The sequence below is a fragment of the Molothrus aeneus genome, chromosome 2 (genome assembly GCF_037042795.1).
Source record: "Molothrus aeneus isolate 106 chromosome 2, BPBGC_Maene_1.0, whole genome shotgun sequence".
In the NCBI taxonomy this organism is placed as follows: Eukaryota; Metazoa; Chordata; class Aves; order Passeriformes; family Icteridae; genus Molothrus; species Molothrus aeneus.
Window position 1 is genome coordinate 82,636,961 of NC_089647.1, and position 27,327 is coordinate 82,664,287.

Sequence of the window (27,327 nt, forward strand, 5' to 3'; positions counted from 1 at the left end):
GGGCTGTGGCAGTCTCACCTCCACTGGGCTGTCAGATTTGGCAACCCTTAACACAAACCATGGAACAGAATGGGAGAGGTTGGAAGGGATCATCTGGTCCAACTTCCTTGTTCAAACAGGGCCACCCTAAAGCACATTGCACTGGATTGTGCCTAGATGGCTCTTGAATATCTCCAGTGTGGGAGACACAACAATCTCTCTGGGCAGCCTGTCTCAGTGCATGGTCAACTGCACATTAAACTTCTTCCCCATACTGAGGTGAAAATTCCTGAGCATCAGTTTCTGCCTATTGCTTCTTGTCTAGTGCTTGGTACCACTGAGAAGAGCCTGGCTCCAAAAATGAGACACATGGTCCATGAGACAGGTGTCAAAAGATCCAAATATGCAATGCAAACTGCTGTTTTAATGACTTCACTTTCTTCCGAGCCAACTGAGAAAGCATGCAGCATCACACTTTTTGACAGTAATCTGAGTTTTTATGTTCTTTTTCTACTACTTTTTCACTTAAAAGGCCAAATAGGGGACATTTAAAGTTTGATGAAAATGCAAAAGGTGATGATGAAAATAGAGTCACAGCATCATAAATGGTATGGGTTGGAAGGGAACCTCAAAGATTCTTCCGAATGTCTAATCTAAATTTTCCTTCTCTCAGTTTGTATCCATTATGTCCCATCCTATCACTACATGCCCTTGTGAAAAGTCCCTCTCTGGCTTCCCTGTTTTCACTTTTCAGGTGCTAAAAGATTGTTATGAGGTCTCCATGAAACTTTCTCCAGGCAGAACAACCTCAGCTTTCCCAGCCCTCTTCATAGCAGAGGTGCTCCATCTCTGATCGACTTCATGGCCTCCTCTGGACTTGCTCCAACACTTTCATGTCCTTCTTATGTTAGGGTTCCTTCTGAGCTAAGAAAAAGTGATAGCACCTCTTTTCCAAACACTTCATGCCAGCATTAGTGGAGCAGAAGGGATGGGATGTTAAGCATTTTGTGAGCACTGGTGAGGCCACCTCTCGAGTACTGTGTCCAGTTCTATGCCCCTCCATTCAGGAAGGACACTGAGGTGATGGAGTGGATCCAGATAAGGGCAATGGTGAAGGGTCTGGAGGACAAGTCCTGTGAGGAGCGGCTGAGGGAGCTGGGGTAGTTAAGCCTGGAAAAAAAAGGAGGCTCAGGGGGGACTTTATCACTCCCTGGAAGCACCTGAAAGGAGGCATTAGCCAGGCAGTGGTCGGCCTCTTCTCCCAGGCAACCAGCAGCAGGACAAGAGGAAATGGCCTAAAGCTGTGCCAGGGAAGGTTTAGGTTAGACAGAGGGAAGAATCTCTTCACAGATGGGGTGATTGGATACTGGAATGGAATGCCCAAGGAGGATTTGGAGTCACTATCCCTTGAGGTATTTAAGGAAAAGCTGGACCAGTGCCATGGTCTGTTGGTGGTGTTCAGTCATAAGTTGGACTCGATCTCAGAGGTCCTTTCCAATCTGACCGATTCTGCATTTCAAGGCTGCTGTCAGCTGGTGCGCAGGGGATGACCGGGACAGCTCTAACCCTTCCCTCACGGCAGGTTAGTCTCGGCGCCACTTTCCCCACACGCGGCCGCCCCGTGCCGCAGCAATCTGGCCCCGAGCTTCTCCGCCCCGGCCCGGCCCAGCTCCGCCCCGCGGCCCCGCCGCCACATAAAGCAGCCGCCGCCGCTTCCCCGCCCCCGCGCAGCGCGGAGCAAGGGCTGGGAGCTGCCGTCCGCCGCCATGGTGTTGAACCCGGTGCTGGGGAAGCTGGTTAGCAAGCGGGTGGTGCTGGCTAGCGCCTCGCCGCGCCGGCGGGAGATCCTCACCAACGTGGTGAGTGCGGCCGGCGGCCGCTGGCCTCGCACGGGCCGGGGGCTGCGGGCGGCGGCGGCCGCCAGCGCCGGCCGGGCCTGCGGGGCCCGACGCCTCCCGGCCCGCCCGCTCCGTGAGAGCAGTGGGAGGGGAGCGGGCAATAAAGGAGAGAGATGTGTCCTTTCTGAAATGCACTTGTGCAGGGCAAAGAAGGCCGTAACCTGTCATTGAGACTGTTCAGCCCCTGCGGAGGAACGTGTGAACCTCGCTGGGCGGGCTGCAGTAGACTTTTGAATAGCCCTTGGGTATTACCTGTCGAACTTAGTTTGCTTAGTATTACTGTTCTTAATAATTCTCCCGATACATTGAACTTCAGCGGAAGAAAAAAAACTTCAAAATTCGGATGTGTGGAAAAGCACCGGGGTTCAGTTGTGCACTAAGTTATTAGAAACATAGCATGCCTGCTGAGTGCAGTAAATGTACAAGTGTAGCCTAGAGGCAAAAAGTTGGAAGAATAGTTGGGCATTGTTTGATGACACCAAGCAAAAATTGTCCGATTTTGTTTTCTTTTTTCATGTGTGTAAGGGCACATGAACTGCAGTAAAGCTCCTGTAAGAATGTGCACTGCTGTTGCATGGGTAAAGTGCTGTGCAATTCAATTATAAAAATCCAGTAGTATGTTTTTTATTCTGTTTATGAAGTGTGTAAGCTTATACTGTTAGGTTTTATATTAAAAGAATAATGAAATTACAAATGTGATTAGATTCTAATAAATAAGGGCAAAATCAAATATACACACCAATTTCAAAGTTCTGATTGTTTTGTTTTAAATTCCTTCTAAGAGATATGTATGCACTAAACACTGGTAGAAGCACTGGGGGTTTTTTCCGTGTATTTTTGGGGGAGGGAGGTGTGTTAACATGTAAAAAGCAGATGTCAAATTTGGTATTCGCTTAATATGCCTTGGGGGCAATGTTTAATAATGAGGTCAGATTGACTGCATCACTTTCCTGTGTTACAGGGCCTGCGGTTTGAGGTGGTTCCATCCTGGTTTAAGGAGACACTAGAAAAGTCATCTTTTACAGCCCCTTACGAGTATGCTGTGGAAACAGCAAAACAGAAAGCTCTTGAAGTAGCAAACAGAATGCATGTAGTAAGTTACTAACTATTGCTGCAACGATCTTTTTGTCTTTAAGTGGTGCATGTTACTTGTTACTGTGACTTAATTTGCTTGCACTGCTTAAGTGATCCCTGAGGTTTGTTTTTTTCTCCACTGAAGGCTAATGGATGTTTTCCTGTCATTTGTGAAAGATGGTGTCTTGAAATTGCCTAATCAGAAGTCTAATGCCTGCAGTTCAGGCTTTCCACAAACTGAAGTGGCCTGCATCTTTTGTCAGCATCATACCTATTCTTGTGTGTGATGCATATTCCATTTTTTTTTTGAACAGTCAGGTGTGTGGCTGACCTCATTCCACGTATTTGATGTATTTGTTGATTGTGGAGACAGACTCCACAGAAAAACACTGATGTGCTTCCAGTGCTTTCACTGAAGGAGTGACAAGAATAGCTCAGGAGTTGTGAGTATAGAGGTACTGGAGGAAAGCAGAAAAAAATACTATTCTTTCTTTGCCCAGAGTGTTTTAAAACAGAATTGGCCCATCTAATTTTAAGAAGGGAGAAGTTGATATAGAGTCTGTTAGACAAGGCATCCATTTTGTATCCTAAATTTTATCGAAACCAGTGGTGCAACTTATACTTTTGGTGGTGTTTGACTTATGCCCTTGGCTGTGATCACTGTTTGAACACATAAGGCTCACCAGAGGCTTGCTATATAAGGCTTGCTACCAGAACCTATTTAAAAGTTGAGCAGATTAAATCTCACAAAACGGACCATAATATTTTCTTAATAATATAGCTCTGAAAGAGAGAGGTGTTTGCTGATCCTATTCTAGCAGCAGAAAAGGAATGTTGAACACTTTAACAATGTTGCCAGATGTCACCATTCTTCAAAGCAAATATTGCATGATCTCCAGTGTAAATCGTTACCCAGTTTTCTGTTAACTACCTTCCAGACAATGGTACAGCATAGGAGAATGGATTTTAAACCCAACCTCAGTAAATTACTTACTTTGGGCTTTCATTGCAAAACACTGTACTGGTGATAATGCTGGTTCAATGGATTTCAAAATGCTTCTTCATACAGGAATTAGTAGAACTAATTCTAGATATCATTAAACAATTTAGAGCACATCAAGTCTTTGTCTAGAAGAATTGCTTCTCTCTAAATGTTTTATTATAATGGTCACACAGATGGATTTCATGTCATGCTATGGTAAGTAACAGCAGTATGCCTTATAATATGCAGGTAAATCAAAACTTAGCTATAAGGACAAGTACTGTTTAAAGCAAAGAAAGGTTTACAAGGAATTTTTATATATCGCTACCTCTCATATTTTAAAAAGTAGATTGTGTTCCCTTATAAGAGAAAAACACTGTTGCTAAAAAAAAGGGATTTACTTTTCAGTAAAATTTTGCTTGGAGAAATGATCCTCGAGGGCTGTATTCTCTGGCTTCCATGTACTAGGCACTTTAAAGGAATTGTTTGCCACCTCGAAGACCAGATTGACTTTTGAGAATGCACTTTATTTCCTAGATGCATTTAATCATCAATAACATATATTGATGCATTTATTCATCAATAACATATTTGGGCAAATCCGTTGCTTGAGAATGGTGTGCTCAAGCCTCATTTTTATGGTGATATAAATATTTACTATTTTGCAAACAGTGCAAAAGGAGAAATTAACATCTTGTTTTCAGGGCAGTGTAGAGCCCTACTTCTAAACCAGTCAACTGCTATTGTCTCACCTTATGTCTTAAAAGATTTTGTTCTCTTTGTATCTTCTGACAAATGCCTTCTTATGCTTTTGCAGAAGCATATGAGAACACCTGATATTGTCATAGGAGCAGACACTATTGTGGTAAGAAGTCTTTAGTAATTTAGCATTATTTTAATTTATGACAAGTGTAGAAAATCCTTGTATCTTTAGGTTTAAGTTTGAAAACTGCCTTCACTGTGAAGTTATACGTGCATTATGATACATGTTTTTGGGATGTGTTGATGTGGCTTTTAGGGCTTTTTTTCCCCAACAAGGTAATTTTTGAACTCTTGAGAGCTAGAAGCCTTGCTGCTGGTTTTGGGGACACTAATACTGCCATAAATATTGCCTTGGATCTTCTAATATGTAATGGAAATTCTGTTCTCAGGTGACTTGTCTGTCAGGAAGTCCAGATCATGTGAACAGTTCTGTGCTGTGCCTTGTAGGAGGAGGTCACTTTGTATCTGACCTCTTCACAGAGACAGTGAACTGTTAAGGGCAGAAAAAGTTGAATTATCCTTTTGTTTGAGAGGTGCAGCCATTGGAGGGTAGAGTATGGCACTCATATGCTTGACACTAAATTACCTGTTCTACCAAAGTATTTGTGCTTCTTTCTCTACTACATAGACTCAAGTTTGAAGCCCTGGCTGAAATAATTATATGAATATCATTTCTGACCTCAGTTTCTGAAAAGTGAGAAAAAGCAGCACACTCATTCTGTTTTTCTCTTTTAGTCTGTGGATGAGCAGATCCTGGAGAAACCAGTTGATAAGCAAGATGCCTACAAGATGCTATCAAGGTCTGTAGTTTTAAGTAAGATACGAAATTTGAAGACGCAGTTTTTCTCCATCACTTAGATTCTTAAAAGGGTTCCACAGAAGGGATACAAGCAAATTTTTTTGGGTTTTGTTTTGTTTGTTGTAAGTTTAGTAGGTCAATCTCTTAATTAGGGATATGAAAAGCACTTAATATTTAGCTTTTTAGAACTCCAGAAAAAAAGGCAGGCAAGATGATGCATCTTTGCACACATCCAAGGTGTCAAGTGAAAATTTTCACAGTTTCACCTTACAGTTTGATGTGGAATCTCGTGGGGGACAGAGCATGTGAGATGCATCTGATCTCATCCAAAAGTATCCTGGCTAATCTTTACAAGATTATTCCTTAAATAGTCTCTTCAAAGATTCTCAATCCCTTGCTATTATACATCTGTTGCTCACACAGCAGATAATAAAGTCCTCAGAACTAATTGGCCACAGCGTGGCACTCTGGAGCCACTACAGGAGAGAGCCAGGAGTAAGGGAATCTGGGCTCTTCCTCTGCACTCTGCTTGCCATGGGATCTCTGAGGACCAGTCTGGATGAAATGAGAACATATGCATTAGTTCCCTATTACATGTTTAGTCTGAGTTACATCACCTAGCTATTTATTGCCAGCTTTCAGTGAAGAAGGCCCTAACAGTAGGATTTATGCTAACTGGGCTTTTCTAATGCATTTGAAATAGTCACTTTTCTAAAGTACACTGAATGAGCTGATACCATGGACTACTCTTATACAAGTGGTATTTTGGAGACTTGAAATGACTGCAGCTTTTGGTAGTGGTTTTTTATGTGGTTATTTCTTTGTGTGTTCTGCCATTATATTTTCAGCAATACTGAAATAAAATTTATTTCTTTAGGATGCATGTCAGATCCATTGAGTGATACATTAATGTAATGGTCTGCATCTCAGGCTGTAGCAATATGATCATGTAGAATATTTCATAAGACTGTTGCTTAATGGACATTTTTTGCCTGACAGGTTAAATGGGAAAGAGCACAGTGTTTTCACAGGTGTGGCTATTATACACTGCCACAGTAAAGGTATGTGTCATTTTATTACAACCCAATATTAGTATTAAAAATTACTCTCATGATAGCTTTTACAAGTAAAGAAACAGGATGAAAATGTTTTGTATACAGTCAGAATTGGTTTTCTGCTCAAGAACTACCTTATCAAAATATAAATTAAAGTCTCCCCACAAAAGCCAACCTTCTTCCTGTACTCAGTTCTCACACAGAAGGGAAAGTGACAAGACAATGGAGTTCAGAAATACTGTCTCTGAAAGCTGTGAGACTAATTGAAAGGCCAGTGTAAGTGGTGGAATATTCTAAATTAAATTCAAGTAAGGTACTACAGACTGTGAGACTGAGCTCAGTGTGATCCATATCAGCTTCATTCTGTGTTGTGCTTAGACCAGTTGAGGCTTAATGCCTCAGGCTGCTAAGAAGCTGTAGGGAGCGATACACCAATGTTCCTTATCACATAATTTATAGAGAAAGTGAGTCATTTTTATGGAAACTGTACCATTAATAGTGTTTGAAGGGCATTGTCTGATAATTGTGCCAATAATCTTTTAGTAGAGCTTTTGCAGACATTTCACTGGACATAGTCTTTCTGTACACAAATTAACAGTTTTTAATCTTTTCTGGTGTGGTTGCTCTTAACTCCTGTAAGATGGAATTAAAGTTAGTGATGCAGTACTGCTAATATGCTAGAGGGAGAGCTGCTGCAAAAGAAGTAAAACATGATACCAAGGGCGTGTTCCTGTGAGCAACCCAGCAATGTAATTAACGCCTTTAACTGTTTACTCTAGGAAGAATGTTAAGTGCACCCAGCTGTAGTAGTGATACTATAACAGCACATCTCATTTGAAGTGTACAAATTTGAAATGCATCACAGTCAGATGAATAGCAATATACCTTTAGTCTGCAGATTCCCCAAGAGATGCAATTAATACAACAATTCTGTAGAATTACTATAAACTGTATTTACAGTTTATATTTATATTGTGGTTTTTAACTTGCTAAAGATGAAATTTTTTACTAGAATTTGTTATCAATACTGAAAGACATGGTAGTCTGTCTTCATATGCACCAATTTTCTTATTTTGTTTGGGCTTCACACTATCACTGTTAGAAATTGGTTAGCATTCTTCCTTTGGCCTGTACTGTAGATATTTCTTACTCCTCCTCCAGCATTGCCACTGCTACCAGAACTGTGGTAGCGGGAGATGCTTGGTGTTTATAGAAAAGAGTAGAGAGAGCTAATAATCTGCAATGTGCACACTCATCTGTGCAAGGCTGTTACCTTTTGAACATGTTTTGGAAAAGCTTCTGTCTGCAGTGACAGCAGGGTCACAGTGTACCACATGCAGCAGGGTCCATACCAGGTTTGCAGTACTGTATTGCACCTTCCCTCATCCACTTCCAGCTACTGAAGTCTGAAATAATATTGTCATCTCTTCAGAGATGGTAGGAAGATGACAGTGGTGGTTCTTGATGGGACTGCTGGATACCAGGTCTGAAGTGCAGGTGCAGTTGCACGTACCCACTTTTATGACTGCTACATGTTGAACTCTGGTATGTTGTTAAGAGTTCTTTGACAACACTCATAAAGTTGGAAGGGTGGCTGTAACCTTCTTTGTACTCAGTGCTGGATATGTGTGCCAGCATCCATAAATAGCTTTGTGTAAGCATTGGTAATTTAAGAGTATATTCCACACAGGAAGAGCAGTCTGTTATCGCTGAGACAGGACTGCAGAGGTTGAAAATGCAAACTCTTACTGTTTTGGGAAAGTTGAGTCCACTTACCCTGAAGAACATTATTAGTCATTTCATACATCTGTGCAATATATTTAATTTTTCTCAAGCAAAATTGTCAAATGATTAAGAAATGCAACCTAGATGTTATGCTCTCTAAACTACAATTCCTGTTTCTAATAAGACCCTTTTCTTTCTGTAGACAATCAGCTAGAGATGGAAATCACTGATTTTTATGAAGAGACTAAAGTAAAATTTTCTGAGCTGTCTGAAGAGCTCTTATGGGAGTACATTCACAGTGGGGAGCCAATGTAAGTAAGACCTTGATGCCGCCACACAACACTTGAGAATAGGCCTTAGGGTACATTACTAAGCCAGTGTAAAACATTGTCCCATGTTCTGTGAAATTTGTTCTATGTGTATGAGAAATTATAGTATTGGTAATGCAGGGCACTTACTCTTTTGTTCTTGTGTAAAGCTGTCATTTGTCCAGTGAAAGTGAGCTACCTTTTTAGAACCCTAATGAATTTGAAAAGTGAAGACTTGAAATACTCTGGATTAAGCAAGCACTTGTGCAATATACAATTATCTTTCTGTTAGCAGAGGCATTCAGGGATCATCAATGCCCAAGACAATGCATAGTTCATTACAAACAGGTGAAAAGAGTGTTGGATAATCAGGGCATCATTGAACTGTGTTGGGAGAAAGCTAGAACTTGGTGTATTTAGTTTATCAAAATCACTGCTCTAATGCAAGGAGCACCAGCTTAGTTTTTACTTATCCTTGTGAAAAGTGAAATTGCAGTTTGTGTGTTGCTGTGTCAAAATTGCAGTTTGTGTTTCTGCTACACTGGTAATTTAGTTACTGATCTATACAGGCAACATCAATACAGGCAAAACAATACACCAGACAGCAGTTATTCAATGGAAGAAATAGGATGAGAACAGAATGCCTAGTTACTAGTCCTAAGATGAAGTTCACTAGATTGCTTAAAAAAAAAAATTACTTATTTGGAGACAACAAGGGAAAGGAATTTGTCTTCTTTTTGTGTTAGCTGGGCCTGCCTGAAGGCATAGTTAGCACTATGGACTGCATATCAGGTGATCTGATGTGAACTTTTGTCCCTGTAGCTTCAATTCTGACCATGTAAGAAATTGTGGTGGTTTTTACTCATTTGTGCTGTAAAACAATAAAGACAAGTTTACTGGGGAAAAGAAAGCACTGTGGACTTTGGATATACTTCAATGCTTATGTGCAAATGAGGTGTACTTTGTGAACATGTAAGGTTCACACCTTATTGAATAGACTGATTTTTAAATTGGATTATATGGAGAGAATGTTTTGGCAAGACTGCAGCTTGTAATAAATTCCAACATGGATTTTTGGAAGGTGATGTTTACTATGCTGGTTAGTCTGATCTTTAGATTTAGTGGGCCATAAAGTTGCAGTTTGGAGGAGAAATGACCATGGATTTTTCGGAAGAATATGAGGTTGAAAATTATATTGGAACATTCTGAATATTTCCTCTGGAAGCAAATAGCTTTAGCAGTACTTCGCTGCACCAAAACGGGTCACAAGCAGTGCTGGATTGTTCTGTGCATTCTCCTAAAAAAGGAGTGTGACGTCAAGGGTTTCTCAAGGACCAAAGGTTCAGAGAATGTGTTTTATTGTTCTCTGAGGCTGAAGCAAAATTGATCTTTGTTTATATAATCCTGTTTATATATGTTCCCGGTATGTTTATATAATAGGAAGCACTTGTTCCGACTTTGCAAAGGAACTACTAAACACAGTGTCCTATAAATTTTGCAAAATTCAGTAAGGAGAAGTATGTCACATTTCTTTTGGTTATTTTTGTTCCCTCCTCCATGTCCACCCATACAGTTACACGATTCTATGCATATAGGTTTTTCTAAACAAAAAGTGATCATTCCTTTTTTTTAATTTACATGGCAAAATAATTTTCTGAAATAATGCAAGACTTAATAATCACATGAAAAAATAAAAGAAAAATGACTAGTTCTCTTGTGGGATAAATGGAGTTCTTTTTCTAGCAAGAAAAAGTGTACCAAATGCAGTTGAGTCCATACCTAGATATGCAATACTTTATTGAACCTTCCTTCATCCACTTCCAGCTGCAGGAGTCTGAAATAATCTTATCATCTCTTGAGAGGTGACAGGAAGATGACAGCGATGGTTCTTGATGGGACTGAAGAAGAAAATTGGCATATAGTATTTAAGTCAATCTCTGGTGACAGAGAGTAATACTAGAAATACATAGCTGATGTAAAGTATGGGTAAGGAAGGAGGTGAAATTGCTGTCTCAAGGTAGTCTGTGATGAGGCTATAAAAACCTCAACTTTTGGCTTCAGAAAGTTGTTTTCCTTTTGGTTTTATTCCTGTTCCTCTTTCTAACCAAGGATTTTCTCCTTGCAGGCACTGTCTCTTTCCTTCTTTTTCTGTGTATCTGTAGAAAGAAGGCTGTACCACAGTAATCCTCACTGTTTTGGGCTTGTATAATGAGTAGACTTTGACCCAGCTTTTTATTTTGTAATCTTTCCCTTATGAACAACTTTATCTGTCTCTGTTTACAACTGCTAGCCTGAAAACTGCTGTGATTTTAGTAGCTCTCCTCTGATGGCACTGAAACCAAAGGACTCTACTGCAGTCTGGGAAGGAGGTGATGACAGAGCCTTCAACTCTACAGTTTCACATTTTACTGTGAAGGAATAAAATACAGAATATAAATACTCTTTTCAGGATCCAATCCCAGAACACAAAGTGTTGTAGAAAAATAAATGTGTAGCCATTTCTGTTAATCTTCTTGCTGGGAGTATGATACTGCTGCTTTTGATGGTTGTAATGTTTTTTGCCTACCTGTAAGTATGTACCAATACTATAGCTTCATTGAAAAATGAGAGGACATTTTAGTCATTATAATATTCCTAATGAAGTTGATGTAAATCATAAGAATGTTATAAAAGAAAAAATAATTTAAACAATGACAAAGTTATAAGGTAGTGCTGACAATGCAAGATTAAAGGAAAATCCCTATTCACAATTTATAGCAATTCAGAAAATCCTACTTGCTGGTATACTGATTCTTTTGATTGTTTTAGTATGCTATTAGAAAGGGAATCCGGAGGCAAGTACTAAAAATAAAGAGCTGTTTCTGATCAAATCTAAGATGAAAAAATTAGCAATAATTTTTTTGTGTAGTAATCTTCTTTCTCAAGCAGTTTGTGTAATTCCATACTACCTTAAGTTAATAGATCTGAGACTGACTGACCTTTGGTTTCTAAGCTTGCTGAGGTAGGCTTTCAGATTCTGCTGTTATGTAGGAAACGTACTTTTAACTGCCTTCTTCCTTGTATGAGAACAGTAAAATTGTTATTTCCATTCCAATCTGTGGAATTTGCATAATTACACCTAAAGACAAATTAGATTTCCAGGGTTAGTTTCTGTGCCTGTACATTCCTGTGCCAAATTGCCAGTATTACCATGACATCCAAGAGCAGAGTGTTGTGAACCACAACTCTATTCTGTCTCAGATGGTTGCACAAGAGATGGATGGATAGGGCTAAATAGAGTAGTGGATCTTATTTGAATGGGTTGCTCTTTTCCAAGGAAGTCCTGTCTTCCCAATCCCCACTTTAGGTATTCCTATGACTGAGATCTGCAAGATGCTTTCTGTAATAATTTGAGTTCTAAAAGGTCATCTTCATTGAGCCTAAAGGCTTTCCAGCCTCTTGTGGAATTGGGTGAGGGTCATTATGCATCTGGTGACCCGGTGGCAGTGTTGCTCTTGGTAACACTGTTACCTTTTTGGTATCCACGACTTGGTAACCTATGACAACACACTGACTGCAGTCACCTGCTGCTTAGGTGACTGCTTCCGACAGTGCCAGTGCAACATCAGGACCTTTGGCTCCTCACCCTTAGTAGGAATACTGATCCTTATAATTATCTTGTGATTTATAAATTGAAGTGTTGAGCCTACCTAGTAGATTTAATCTGCCTGTAACTTAGGTACACTAGTCTTTATTCCAGCCTCTGCAGTTCTGGTGTATTATTAGTGTTCTGTGATATCTCTGCTCTTAACTTTAATTAGATCTTTGTTGGTTTTGCTTTCTCTTCCTCAGGGACAAGGCTGGTGGATATGGTATCCAGGCCCTTGGTGGGATGTTAGTTGAGTATGTCCATGGAGACTTCTTGAATGTGGTGGGATTTCCTCTGAATCACTTCTGCAAAAAGCTAGCAGAATTGTACTATCCGCCCGCTAAACATGATGTACAACATAAAAAGTATGACTCTATCCCTTCTGTGGACACTTTTGAGAACCTAAGTGATGGAGAATCTTCAAATTTCACAGAGCACAAAGTTGCTAGTAAGTTGGACCACAGTGGGATGTGTTCCTCAGGAGCTGCTTACACTTCTGAAAATACTTCTGCTGTCAGAACTGGTTTTACAGTACCTTTGGAAAATCAGAATGGAGTGTCACAGAGTGCATCAAAACTTCCATCCAAAATTCTAGAGCTGATGGATGGTTTTAGAGCTTCAAAGGTAAGGGAAAAAAAACTACTCATTACATGGTTGTCTGATACATTTGTTTCACTGGACTTCAGTATGTAACAGGTATTGTGAAATATTTCAGCTGGGGGAGGAATGTATTAATAATTAGTAAAAAAGGACCACTGACTTCTAGAGAATCTTAAGATAGCTGAAATTTCTGGTGCTGTGCAAACGTTGTTGGGTTTGTCTTTTTGTATTTGTTTTTATGCGTTCTATGAAATTTCAGTTGCCTATTGGATAATTTTATCCTTTGAGTTGAGAGGGAAAAGAAGTTGCAGATTTTTCTTTTTTTACTGATCAGAAGAGCACAACCAAGCTGGAATTATATACTCTTCAAAAAAAAAAAAAAACAAAAAAACAAAAAAAAAACATTTAATGTGATTAACTCACCTAACTTAAAACTGTGACAAGATTTGTATATATTATATTTCCTTTGTAACTTTTAAGGCTTTGCATTAGAATTCTGTGGAAGATCTTAATTTTTTATTGCCTCTTCAGAATATTGTTTTTAATAACCTGTTTCATGTTCTGGATGTGTTTAACTGATAATATCCATGCTGTATCTGATGGAGGCATACTCATAACAGCTCACAAACAAGGTCACATGCTCTGTGTTTCAGCCAGGCATGATGAGAAATGCATAACTGGACATTTTAAGTACTCACAGATTTTCTACATAGTTCCAGTGTGGCAAAGATAATAGTGAAGAAGAGGAAGAAGAAATGAACAGTGATCATTCTAATAGATTACTGGTCTCCAAGTTATTTGTGTTTTAGAAAGATGTGGGAAAAAAGTGCTAAAGTGGCAGTGAAATGCAAACTTGGAGCTAAAGATCCAGCAACTCGGAGGTGAATGGAGGTGGGCACACCAGACAGTGAACAATAGTTTTGCTGAAACAGTGGAGAGTTGTGCTCAGCTCTGAAGGAAGACTGTAGTGTGATCATGTGGTTCTGTGGGTGTGCTGCTTGTAGGCATACAAAGCTGTCCTGAGAGGTTTGGAATAAAGTGGCTTTGAGGGTGCTGCATTTGTGAACTTCTTGTGTATGTATGGGGAGTGACATATTTGAATGGGTGAGATGATGCTTAGCATTTCTTCCATTTAAGTAAAAACAAATATGAATAATCATCAGCATGTGGCTGTACATTACTTTTACTGTTTACAGTGATGTGATTCTGAATAGTTTTGTGCAGTGAAAGACAGTGGAAGCTGAAAATAAAAGAAACAACTCTACTTTCTCACTACTCCTGTGTAAAGTCATAGTATGAGGTACTGAATCACATGTTGAACTAGTGGGATTTTTTTTCCCACTAAATGGATCTTTGTAAAATTAATTACCAGTAGCAATGAATTGCAATCTGACAAAACTCATCATGTTTCCATTTGCAGAATAGGTATAAGTACACAAAAGCATTTATTTCCACAAAAACTCAAGTTTTTTTCATCTTGATTCTTGGATGTTGCTTCAAGAACTTTTTATAAAGCAGAGTAAAATCTCCCACAGGTGAAGGCATTGCTGCCTATTTTCCTGTGAACTGCTCTGTTGCAGAAAGGAGGAGATCGGGGTTAAATACTTGCAAGTTAAAAATCTTTGAAGTTTACTATGTTCAAAATTTACATGGTCTGATCTGTACTCACATCTTTTACATTTTTTCTTCTTTAATTCTTTTTTTTTTTTTTTGAACTGAGAATTACTGGATGGGTTGGTCAGCCAAGTTTTCTGCCTTATCTTCTCACCTTCTTTTTCCTGTTCTAATGGTTTCCAGTTGGTATGAGTCCAAAGACTGGGCAAATCTCAGAAGCCATCTGGTTGTAAACTAGGTGTAATTGGCTCAGTATTGTGAAAGCCTGAATTATAATAAATCCCAGCAATATGTTCTTATTAAAGTTGTTATAAAATAGAATAAAAAGATGTGAAGATTATAGAATATAAATACATGCAGTAGCAGACCTACGTCTCAAAGTTAATCTTTTTCTCTCTTTGATTTTTATTAAACAGAATGTCAAGGCGCTTCTTTCCTTAATTACCTTTAGATTTAAATTGCATTATAGTTGCTTGCAATTGTAAAGAAATGGATTCTGTGATTGCTGCATTTGCCTCCACTGTTGTGCTCTCCACAAGTTCCTTGATTTTAGGTATTTTACCTGCTTCAGAATACAGAAACTGTAGAATTGCAAATTAATTTTGAATGGAGAGGTATATATTACTATATTTAATTAACTTTAGTCTCTGGTTTGGTTAGCATATCTTGAAAAAAGTTCAGCTAAGGATTTCAATTTAAGGCAGCCATTGCCCATGACCTTTTCTTCACCATGAAGCACTAGCTGTTCTTTTTTCCCCATCTGTACACATCCTGTTAAGATGTGCTTGTAGTACAGTTGTCCTATGAAGTCTTATTCTTTCTGTTCTTAGTCTTTTTGGGTTTTTTCCTTAATTTTGATAAAATAAAGACCTGTATTTTAGTAACTGAAGCTGTTGCACTATCTTAGTGGAGACTTTTGAGTTCCTTATGCTTTGGGTCTATCAAATTTAATTTTTCATTATTTAATAATAATTTTTATTATCAAAATTTGGTATTGGTTCATATGCTTAAGAATGTTCCATTATGTCAAACAGCCATATAGATGGGCAAGTGCTAAATATATAAATAAAGTGGGTCTTCATACACAATATTTAGGCTGCATTCCAGAATACTGTGAGTTCCCTTCTCTCCCAAACACCATTGTTAAAAGTTCTGTTACTTAGCCAAGATACTGAAACCCCTCTGAGAAGGAAGGGAGCAATTTTTAGGAGGTTTTTGAAATTGTGTTGCAGTAGTTTAACGGTAGTTGTGTAGAATAATTGTAGGCAAACAATATAATTCTTCTGTTTTCTGATTGCAGTCTTTTAAACACAGCATGATAACAATTTCTTACCTACACATAGGCTCTGTTTGTAGCCTCTAAGCTGAAGATATTTGATCATCTGAAAGATAAAGGTCCAACAAAGGCTGTGGATATTGCAAATGATGTTGGAACCTCTCTATGTGGAACTGAAAGACTCCTTGATGCATGTGCTTCTCTTGGATTACTGGAGAAAACACCACAAGGTGATTAATTTACCCTCTGTGCAACTGTATATACTACTGGACTGGAAGAGATGCTTTTAAGGTCACGGGTTCTGACTTGATTTTGTGGGTAACTTGGATTTGGGGCAGAGGGAAATGGATTCCTTTGCTTTCATTATTAGTAGCTGGAATTGTTTCATGTGGTGGAAGGCTTTATGTAATGAACACATTCAAGTCTCCTTTATGGAAACCTTAGATTGTTTTTGCTCTCTGGACATAATACTGACCAAATTTCTAAGAAAAGATTGCATGGACAGTCCCAGGGAACAGTGTAATAGCTCAGATCTGTCATCTGTACTTGAGTCACACCAACCCCATGCAGCACTACAGGCTGGGGGGAAGGTGGCTGGAAAGCTGCCCCAGGAGAAGGACCTGGAGGTGTTCAAGAGCAGCTGAACATGAGCCAGTGTGTGCCCAGGTGCCCAGTGAGCATCCTGGCCTATGTCAGCAGTAATGTGGCCAGCAGGAGCAGGGCAGTGACTGTGCCCCTGTGCTCAGCACTGGTGAGGCCACAGCTTGAAGCCTGTGTTCAGTTTTGAGCCCCTCATGACTAGAGACACTGTGGTGCTGCAGCGTGTCCAGAGAAGGGTAATGGAGCTGATGAAGGGTCTGCAGTGTAAGTCTGGTGAGGAGTGGCTGAGGAAGCTGGGGCTGTTAAACATAAAGCAAAGGAGAGTCAGAAGAGACCTTATTGTTCTCCACAACTGCGTGTGAGGATGTAGTCAGGTGGGAGATGGTCTCTTTTTAAAAGTAACTAACAGCAGGATAAGAGGAAATAGCCTCAAGTTATGCCAGGGGAGATTTACATTGAATATTAGGAAGAATTTCTTCCCTGAAAGGATGGCCAAGCATTGGAACAGGCTGCCCAGGGAAGTGGCTGCCTCACCATCCCTGGAGGTATTTAAAAGGTGTGTAGATGTGGTACTTGGGAACCTGGTTAAGTGGTGGACTTAACAGTGCTGGGTTAAAGGTTGTACTTGATAACCTTAAAAGGCTTTTCCATTGAAGTGATTCTGTGTTTCTATCTAAAATGATTGTCAAATTCCATTTCCTGCTGCATCAGTGCCGTCAGTCTTCAGCAGAGGGATCAGGCTTTTAAGGGGGAGAGTTCTGCAATCTGTCCCTCTTTGTGGACAACAACTTAAATTTTAATGCTCCTCGTTGGAACAGCTCATGAATGTGTATGTAAAGGAGGGAGTCAGTATTAGGATTAACTTTTTCAATCAACACTATGTGGTTCTAAGTTTCCATGTGTATCATTTACATAGTAGGACTTGAAATAATTAGGTGTAAAGAAAAGAAAATAAAGGAGTCTTTTTAACTCTGTTAGAGGACAAGACAAATGAAAAAGACCCAAAGACAAAATGGAGAAAGCTTAAATTCAGGAAAGAAGCAGTCATAATCTAAACAAAAATAGTCAAGAATGAGGAACTTCTAATACTATCCCTTGAATATTAGGTATCTAACTGAGGTGCTCGGGTTTAAAATAAAAAAAATAAATCAGTGTGTAGCTATATTTTCCAGCATCTGAATTCTTTTTTGAAACTAAGTACTTGCTGCTTTAAGAATGACAAGACTTTGAGAATTACTTTTTGTGCAAAAATTTTAGTAATAGATCATAAGATCATCAGGATTACTAGTTATTTATGAAGGAAAACATGCCTTCAGATTTTAAACAACAGTTGCAAAGTACTGAAACAAAGCTGGTTACAACTGTGTTCTTCCCATAAGGTTACAGTAATACAGACTCAGCGAATACCTACCTGACCTCAGATGGTAAATACTCACTTCATGGCTACATTATCCATTCTAATGACCACCTTTGGCCTCTCTTCACAAACTTGGAGTCTGCTGTCAAAGAAGGGAGCAGGCAGCATCATCGAGCCTTTGGAAAGAAAGCAGATGACCTGTTTAAGGTAATATAAACTCTTACTAGTATCAAAATCAGCTGTCTGGAGCCCAGAACTGATCTAGGAACAAATGGAGATAGAGCTATCTGAAGAAAGTTTGTTAGTCTCAGAAATGGTAGAAACACAATGCAATTCACCAGTCCCAGGCTTCTGTTCCCTTTAGGCTGTGAAGTAGTGGAGCAATCACAGAGTATATTGGGAAATTTGAGTGCTGACAAGAATTCTCCAGATGAAGTGTTGCCCATCCCATGGACACACTCTCAGAACAACCTCTGGGCCTGATTAATTTAAGTTTGTGTCCCTTTTATAACACCAGATAGTACCTTACCACACATGTACTCCTTCCATATTGCATGCCAGTCATAGTGATAGTGATGTGCATCCAGTTTAGGTTGTGCTGCTTAGTCAAAGCTTGTTTGTGTTGATGCAGTGGACAAGGGATCTAATTTCCTTTATGATGTTGTGTAGTTTTGTATAAGCTTCAAGCTGATATCTATTACTGATAAAATTGTAATCCTTCTGCCTTCTGTTTCAATCTGTGGTATTCCTTTCCCAATGCTAGTCCAAGTGGATGTGATCAGACTGGAGAATCACTTAGGGGTGTAACTAGCCTAACTTGTCAGTTACCCATGTGGTGAAGCAGGTTGACAGGCATAAATATTTGTGCCTGTGTAAGCAGAGAGCTGCTAGTGTGAGCAGGAGAATGTCATTGCCAGCACTGCTGGCTTAAATTGTACTTCAGACTACATTCTGAGGTCCTTAATTTGTATTAAACGTCAATAGTGATGGTGATGAAGGTGGTCTCCTGAAGGACATGTCTACATCCCTCATGTATTGTCAATGGAACAAAATAAGGACTTCTGGAGACTTAAAAGCTCTGCTAGCTTCATGTTAGTACTTAAATAACTGGAGGACAAAAACTCCATTGGAAATCATTCAAAGGGTCTTTAAAAGGGAGTCAAGATACTTTTTTTAGGACAGTTGTTGGAGTAGATGTCTAAATTTGTATACAAATTAAGTGGTTTAATTAACCACTGGAGCTCATCCTTTGTTAAACATCTGGGTTATCAACTTTGCTTGGGTGATGCTTGTGTCCAGTTTGGACCTGAGCTCCATATGTGTACAGGATGGTGTGCCTGAGCAGAATCTTTGGGCTGCCTGTGGCACTATGCACACCACAACCTGGAGATTCTGCCACTTCATGGTAGTTGCAAAGCCAGCCATAACTGGTGAAATCTGTACAAAGGTGAAAGGTAAAGGGATTTGTGTGTTTGTGTCCTTGAAAAGGTAAAGGTATGAGTTTCTGCTCCTGAATGCTTGCTTGTTCCCTAATCAAAAAAAACCCAGAATGATCTTTAACGTTTCTGTTTTATGGTATAGTCCAATTATCTAGTTATTTTTCCATCATAGGAGAATACATGTTTGAGTGAAATGAAAGCAATTTTTGAGGATATCAAGAAGGAGCACTAGAATTTTTCTTTCATTCTCCTAAATCTGTCCTTTCAAGGTGTCTGTGTGATCAGAATTCTTGAGAGGATGCAAAAATCTGCTTATTACTACAGCAAAGGATTTGGATGAGCAAATAGTCAGTGGCACTTTTAATGGACCTTTTCATTTTGGGAATTCTGATGTTCACCTACTGCCTTGCTTGTACATAGTTTTAATTAACTCTGAAAATAAACTTTAATTATGCTGCTTTTCCCCCTTTTTAGGATTATTATCACAGCCAGGAGGTAAAGCAACGTTTTATGGCTGCCATGCACAGCATTGCTCACCTGACAGCAAGAGATGTGGCTACAGCATTTGATCTTTCACAGTTTAAATCTGCTTGTGATTTAGGAGGTATTGCTTGTAATTGAACTTGTATACAGATTAAAGGGAAGTGCTTGATTTCAGTTCTGCATTTTATTACTTAAAAGACATGTATATTTTTACTAGAACTGCAGTAATATTATCTGTTGTTTTTCTGATACTGCAATGTCAGTGCAGCTAATTGAAAGCAGAGTTACCTGAATGGTATTAGAATAGCTTAAGATTAGTGAATGTTTGTCTCAATCAGTTACACAGTTCAAGGCAGAAAATAAGATAGTGGCTCAGATGATACAGCATTGAGGTGGGAGTGTAATTTTCAGCAGTGTTGTTGCTCTCCTTAGGCACATCCAAGATCTTCAAAAGTAATGCAAGTAGTGAGCTACCACTATTGCGGTGTCAAACTTGAAACACTGCACTGCTAAAACAAAAGTTTTGATTCTTTTCTAGTGGGTTTATTTTGTGTATTGTTGTAGTTATTAATATCTAATATATCCATCAAAATGTTGAAGACCAGTGATATATCTGAAGAAACTCTGCTTTTTAGCACTCCTTTTTTTTTTATAGGAAACCCTGTGCTTGGACCTGCACAGAGGAAGTGTTATTGTATAGGGAAAGATCCACTGAAGGAAGAATAATTTATTTAGTGCCTGAGGAGGTGGACAGTATCTTAGAGGAATTAACCCAAAACTGGTACAACCGTTGCCACTTGTGCAGAGACTTCAGAACCTCACAATCTTTACTATGCTGGAGAGTGTCAAATTTCATCTATCAGTGCTTTGTAAATGCTAAACAGTTAGAGGTGTTCTTCTTCAGCAAATAGAAGTATTTGCCTTTTCATTTACATTTTGATACTCCCCAGAAAAACCCTGAGGTACTGATATCAAAGGTCACATTTGCAATTCTGTGTCAGTAAGGAGTCATGCCTGCATTCCACAGGCTTTAAAACCTTGCTCTATCAACCAGGAAGTCTTGTTCATTGTTGAGCTGTCTACCTCTGGTTCTGATTGGATGTCTCTATTTCACAATGTTATATACAGCCTTGTCTTTAAAAATGTCTGTAAATTCTGGGAGAAAATAATTGAATTGACTTCTTTAAACTCCTAACAGGTTGCACTGGAGCTCTGGCTTATGAATTAGTACAAGTATACCCAAATCTCAAGGTCACAGTATTTGACCTTCCAGAAGTCATTGCAAACACCTCTTACTTTCAGCCTTCAGGACAGCACACTGCTCCAGTGACATTTGTGTCAGGTAAATGTAGCACATGATCATTTTTTCTGGTTTCTCTTGTTTTTGAGCACAAACAGGCTCTTTTGCTGCTGCTCCAACCCCAAACATATCTTAGTACAAGTCAATATAGGTTCCTCCAGGCTAAATGGGGACATAGTATTTTTCAAGTCTGTGGGGATAAAAAATGCTTGGAGAATGTGGCTAAGTAGGTATGAATTAGTAATTTTTTGAGTACCACTGGAAGCAGAGGCTGCATGTGCTTGTCTGAGGTATTTCATTTCTAGACAAGATCAAAATGGTGACTACAAAGAACTTTGTCTCCTTCCTTGCTTTATGTTTGCTCTCTATTTTTTTGTTAGACAACTCTTGCCTATGATCTGCTCTTTAACTACACTTCCTTTATCTGCAAATCAGGGCATACTGTACCTGTTCATTCTTGTTACTGTTGTACTCTGCTGAAGTGCCTTGTTTTTGCAGTATGTACTCTGTGGTTTCTGTAGGAATGTACTAACTCTGTTTTCCAACAGGTGACTTCTTCAAGGATAATCTTCCAGAAGCAGATCTTTACATCCTTTCACGTGTTCTTCATGACTGGCCTGATGAAAAGATACACGTGCTGTTAAGCAAGATATCAGCTGTTTGCAGACCAGGTATGTTTTATTCATCTTGTGAACTTACAGGTGCATGTTAATGTACCTTTAATAAGCACTGACTAATGCTTTTCTAGTATGAACTTAGGATATTTTTTGTTCAATCATAGTAGCTTTTGCCTGAATGTGTAGGATTGCATTATGATAATACCTACTAAGAAAAAGAAGAAAACAAAGCTGCAAATAAAACTATATATAATAAACTTTTACTATAGCTGCAGGCTTGACGTACGACTCTATCATATCCCCAGTCTCTGTAATGCCCAGTCTTTCTTTCTAAGCCCTGTATCATCAATTAAGTAAGCATGTGCCTATTTCTGTACATAAAATTAGCCTAAATAAAGTTCCTTTGGGTAAATCAAGAAGCAGCAGTTTGTTTTGCTGTTGTTTTGCTATCTCAGTAGTGTGCAGAATATGGTAAACTGGCTGAAGTTCAGTACTACTTTATGCACACATAAAGTAGAAATATGCAGCCTGAGAAATATGCAGCCCCTTTGACTTTCTACTACATTTGAATCATGGAATCATCAGAGTATCTCAAGATGGAAGTGACCCTTAAGGATCATCAAATTGAACTCCTTGCTTCTTGAAGGCTTAACTAAAACTAGTTGATATGACTAAGAATGTCATCCAGATGGTCCTTGAACTCCAGCAGGTTTGGTGCTGTGACCACTTCCCTGGGGAGCCTCTTTCAGTGCCTGCCACCCTCTGGGTGAAAAATCTTTTCCAAATGTCTAGTCTGAACTTTCCCTGATGCTTCATTGCATTTCCTTGTGTCCTGTCACTGGTTCACCAGAGAGAGGAGATCAGCACCTTCCCCTCTACTGCTCACTTTGAGGAAGTTGTACATGGTGATGAAGTCACACCTCAGCCTTCTGTTCTCCAGTCTGAACAGATCAGGGGACCTCAGCTGCCCCTCATGAATTTTGGCCTCATGGCCCTTCACCATCTTGGTCACATAAACTGAGGCATCCAAAATTACCCACAGAATCAAAGAATATGCTGGGTTGAAAGGGACCCATCAGAATCCTCAAGTCCAACCTCTAGCCCTATGCAGGATGCCCCAGGGGTCACACTGTGTGCCTGAGAACATTGTCCAAACACCCCTTGAACTCAGACAGTCTTGGTGCTGTGATCACTTCTCTGGGGAGCCTGTTCCAGTGCCCACCCATCCTCTGGGTGCAAAGCCTTTTCCTGATACCCAAACTAAACCTCCCCTGACCCAGCTTCATGCTGTTTCCTTGAGTTGTGTCACTGGTCATGAGAATGAAAAGATCAGTACTTGTCCTCCATTACCCCTTGTGAGGATGTTGAGGACCACAAAGAGGTCTTCCATCAATCTTCTCCAGGCTGAACAAAGCAAGTGACCTCAGCTGCTCCTTATAAGGCTTTCCCTTGAGACCCTTTACTGTCTTTGTGGCCCTCCTTTGGATGGTCTCTATTAGCCTAATATATAGATATATATATAGATATAAATGAGAGAGATGGATATATATATTTAGATATATAGATAGCTATATCTATACGTTGTATATTGTGGTGCCCAAAACTGCACACAGTACTCAAGGCAAGGCTGTACGGGCACTGAGTAAAGTGAGACAATCACCTGTTTAGTGATCATCTCTCTAAATCACAGAATTTAGTGATCCTGTGCTTGGATGCACCCCAGAACACAGCTGTCCCTTTAGACTGCCAAGGCACACTGCTGACTCATACTCAGGCAGTATTAAAGATCAAAGAAGACAAAAAGCAGAAAAGCCTGATTCCTTGATGCAAGTGTAGGTCTGACATTTGTTTCAGAGGAGACAATGCAAAATAAGACTTAGCCCATAAACTATAATCCTGATTATAAATTATGAAAGAAAATTTTGGGTGACTATCTTAATCTTATGCAAAGTTTAGGTTATGACAGATGCTTACAGGAATTGTTTGGTTCAAATGAAAGCAAGGCAGAGTTTAAGAGCATAGGCAGGAAGTGATCTGAACTTCTGGAGACAGTGCTCTAAACTCTCCCTTCTTTTTAACAATTAAATGGTTGCATCCAGGAAGAGATTGCTAAAAGTAAATTTTCACTGAAGACCATTAAAAAGGTCAGTCTGAGGGGATCTCTGTAATTGTCTCTGAAAAAGCACTTTAAAGTTGAACTTACACAGAACCCCTTTTGGTTGTTTTGGAAATGCAGGAAGTGCCTTGCTAGTGGCAGAAACTGTGCTTGATGAACAGAAGACACACCCTTCAGTAGCTGTGCTACAATCCCTCAGTATGACTGAAGGCAAGCAGAGAAGCAGCTCAGAATATAAACAGCTACTGGAGAAATATGGATTCACAGATGTACAAATTAAGATCACAGGAAACTTATTAGATGCTGTTCTGTGCTTCAAGAAGAATCTGTCACTGTAGAGTGCCTACAACCAATCTGGGATGCTGAATTTTCACCCCTTGTGCAATATACCCATCATCAACCAGCTCCTATTGGCAGTTGAGGATCATTTTGGCCCTTTGTCTGAAGCACAGCTGTTACAGGCCTTGGATACAAGTTGGAATGCAGCTTCTGCCAGAGTGGATTCTGTGCATTTTAAAAAGTGTCTGGGGCAGGCTGAAACTCCTGCATGTGAAATACCTTAATGTCCAGTTCTTCTGCATTCTGTATTAAGCTTAGACTTGGCATAGCTATAGCTGTGTATACCATGTCAGGTTAAAACGGCAAGCTTGTACTGAGGAACAATAGTATCTTAGTTTTCTTGGGCCATAAAATTAAAGAGAGTTCTCCCTCTGCAGTGTATTCAGTGGTTACTGAAATAAAAAAAAATAATATTGTATGATCTGCCTGAATTTGCGCATGATAGTCCTCTTTTTTCACTGCTGTGTGGGACTTTACTCAAAAACAACTCATATATAGTCTTTCAAAGCACTTTTACAAGCAAAGGTGAAAACAGAACAAACCTCAAACATGCTCCTACAATAGCTGTAGTGTCACAGAGGAACTTCAGCAGCCTCTGGCCTCCAGCCACAGTATGTACCTGCACAGGCTGTAGCTGAGAGCTGTTCATATTGCTTGCTGTCACTTCTGGGGTTTTCTGAATATGGTTGAATGGCCATATATAGTTTCTGTCTCATTAATTGAGATGAGTTTTAGGATTTATGTATAAAACGTTGTATGAAAATTTCAAAAAATAAAAGTTTCTTCATGCTTCAGTCTTTAATTGGAGAACTGCATACTGTATCCCATCTCTTCAAGTAATTTGTCACAAATGTCACCTCTCCTAATGTTTATTTCTCTCCTGATACTTCATTGATATTTATTTTTTCTTTTCTAAGTGTGATGGAAGCCTTTTTGGAAATTAAAGTTAATTACACGTTCAAACTAGCTTTCTTTCTATCATTTGTGAGGTTTTTGCCTGTTGCTTGTACAGCAGTAGTCCAAATAAACCAGGGTGCAAGAGGCTGTACCAGTACTGAATTACCAACCACAGCAAATTAGAGAGAGTTAATGAGGAAGGTTAAGAGTGCATCTGCCTGGATGTTAGTTAATCAGGAGTTACTTTGCTCCTTGACCAATGGGTAAAGAAAAAGTACCACAGTGGCTCAACTCATTAGGAGAAACAGGTTTCCTACAGAGCATTTCAGGTGTACAAAATCAGGGAAATGTCAGACTTTACCACATTGGGGTTTTTAATTCTTAGCAGAAGGTTTCTATGAATGGAATTTTCACTGATCTTATCTGTACAGACATTTAAAATGGATAAGGCGGATTATTCAAATGAATAAATTTAAAATGTTTCTTTTCCACATTGACATGAAGCTTGCTTTTAGCTTAACAGGTTTGTATGTTGAGAGAGACTCATTCTGGCAATCACATGTGTCTCATCTCATAGTTACTCATGAAGTTCATAATGCTGTTCCTTAAGCTGCTTTAAGCTCTTTGAGTCAGAAACAATCAAATTCTAACACTGGCACACCTGTAACTGTTACAGACTTTAAAACTGTGCCCCTAAGTACTATGTCTCTGACTGTAAAATTAGAATAGAATGTGTTTGGCTAGCACCCAGCCTTCATTTACTCTGTGATTAATGCACAACACTAAGCATTAGTCCCTTGGGCATGCTGTCTTGGTCATGTACCACAGCTTTGCACTCTCAGGATAATTAAGTGTTGGAGCAGATGATCCAGGCAGGTTGTGGAATCTCTGTCCTTGGAGGCTTCCATGTGTGAAGCCAGTCCTGAAGAAGCTGAGCTGATTGCAGAGCTGCCCTGCTCTGAGTGGGAGGCTGAACTAGAGATCTCCTGTGGTCTGTTTCAGGCTCAGGTGCTCTACAATCATGTGATGCAGCCTGGTCACCTGAGGAATTATAAGCTCATCTTACTAATACACAAAGTTCTTCAGTTGCTCTGAATATCTTTTGCTGACTGGTAGAAGGAGTGGATTTAATAGTCTAACACTGAAAAGATTCTAAGCAATGTACATAACTGAGGAAAATTTTCCTGACATAAAGAATGAGGAGGGTTAAGTTTTAAAAATTTTTGATGATTATTTAATGTCTGAGCTGTACAAGTTGGAATGGCTCTGAGGAGATTGTCTTAAAGGTCAGAAAGGTATGAATGTTATGCTGCACTTCATAATAAAATCACTCTGAACTTCTGCTATTTTGATCTGAGTTGGTGTCAGGCCAAAAGGCAAGTATGTATTGCAATGCTTTTGTCAGTAGCCCTCTCTTGGCTTCCCTTCCCCCTCACAGGTCTGAATATGGAGAAGACGACTCTGTAAATCACATCATTTAAGTTCTGCTTTCATCTTTAGGTCAGTCCCACCGCAAAGAATTGGGGTTCTACAGAAAAAAATGTACAGAATGTATTGAACAGAAATATTGACTTCTCCTCTACTTCTGTAATGCTTGCCATCCACTCTTCTCTCTGCTTGGCATCATTTCAACCTGAATGTGAAGCAGCAGTATATCCCAAAGAGATGCAACTCTATTCCTGTCTTACTGTTTTCTATAGTCCTCATGCCAAGTCTACATAAGTCATCCCCCTTTCCCCTGAAAACAGAGACGTGACTTGACTTGTGAGTGTTTGATCACTCCATGCTGGGAAAGGGAATTTCCTGGGGTTTGTGAGAGGAGTGGATTATTCCTTTAATAGTGGATTAGTCATTTAATAGGAGAGAAAATCCATAAATGATAAAGGAAATCACCCACATCTTGTAGTTTGCACCCCTCTATATGGCAACAGAAATTTTCTTGTCTGATAATGGATTAGAATTGTTGCATGTGTTTGTTTTTAAATTAGGCTGTGCAATTTTGCTGGCTGAAATGGTGTTGGATGATGAAAAGAAGAACAGGAGCACAGCTCTGCTGCAGTCTTTGAACATGCTTGTGCAGACAGAGGGAAAGGAGAGAAGTGGCTCTGAATATCAAGCTTTGCTGGAACAACATGGATTCAAAAATGTCAAAATCAGAATAACAGGAAATTTGTTAGATGTCATTCTCTGTGTTAAGACTTAGAAAAAATGTATTAAGCAGTAGTCTGGATGTCTTGTGTTTGATGTTTTGTAATTATCCAAATACACTCTCAACTTCCCATCAATACCATAAACGAGAAATGTAATAAGAAATGCCAGCTTTGTGGTATTACTTTTATAAAGTTTATTTCATTTAGTTTAGACTTCAACAGAATGATGCCAGGAGATTCTGTGGCTGCACAACACGCGTAGTACACAAATGGTGTCATCAGCCCAAGGGCAGCATTCACACTGCTGAGAAGTCACTTTCTTCATACTT

At 39.5% G+C, this 27,327-nt stretch overlaps 1 protein-coding gene across 2 annotated transcripts; it reads left to right on the plus strand.

Annotated features, from left to right (window-relative positions):
* Window positions 1-1,716: 1,716 nt before the first annotated feature.
* Window positions 1,717-27,161, plus strand: ASMTL (acetylserotonin O-methyltransferase like). 2 transcript variants are annotated; one of them, XM_066545174.1, is made up of 13 exons: window positions 1,717-1,838; window positions 2,839-2,970; window positions 4,751-4,798; window positions 5,431-5,495; window positions 6,494-6,555; window positions 8,477-8,585; window positions 12,414-12,834; window positions 15,768-15,930; window positions 17,680-17,864; window positions 19,571-19,700; window positions 20,778-20,921; window positions 21,428-21,550; window positions 26,837-27,161. In XM_066545174.1, exons 1-13 carry the CDS (start codon window positions 1,746-1,748, stop codon window positions 27,049-27,051), a joined length of 1,890 nt encoding a protein of 629 aa, XP_066401271.1. In that variant the 5' UTR covers window positions 1,717-1,745; the 3' UTR covers window positions 27,052-27,161. The 2 variants fall into 2 exon arrangements, with proteins under 2 accessions (XP_066401271.1, XP_066401270.1); XM_066545173.1 differs by lacking the exon at window positions 26,837-27,161 and adding an exon at window positions 23,733-24,918.
* The last annotated feature ends 166 nt before the right edge of the window (window positions 27,162-27,327 follow it).

Excerpts from the sequence above, each read along its gene's own strand:
- ASMTL (XM_066545173.1), top strand. The coding sequence starts at position 1,746 with ATGGTGTTGAACCCGGTGCTGGGGAAGCTGGTTAGCAAGCGGGTGGTG. Across the intron at positions 12,835-15,767 it reads ATGGTTTTAGAGCTTCAAAG|GCTCTGTTTGTAGCCTCTAA; the intron begins GTAAGGGAAAAA and ends ACCTACACATAG. Across the intron at positions 20,922-21,427 it reads TCCAGTGACATTTGTGTCAG|GTGACTTCTTCAAGGATAAT; the intron begins GTAAATGTAGCA and ends GTTTTCCAACAG.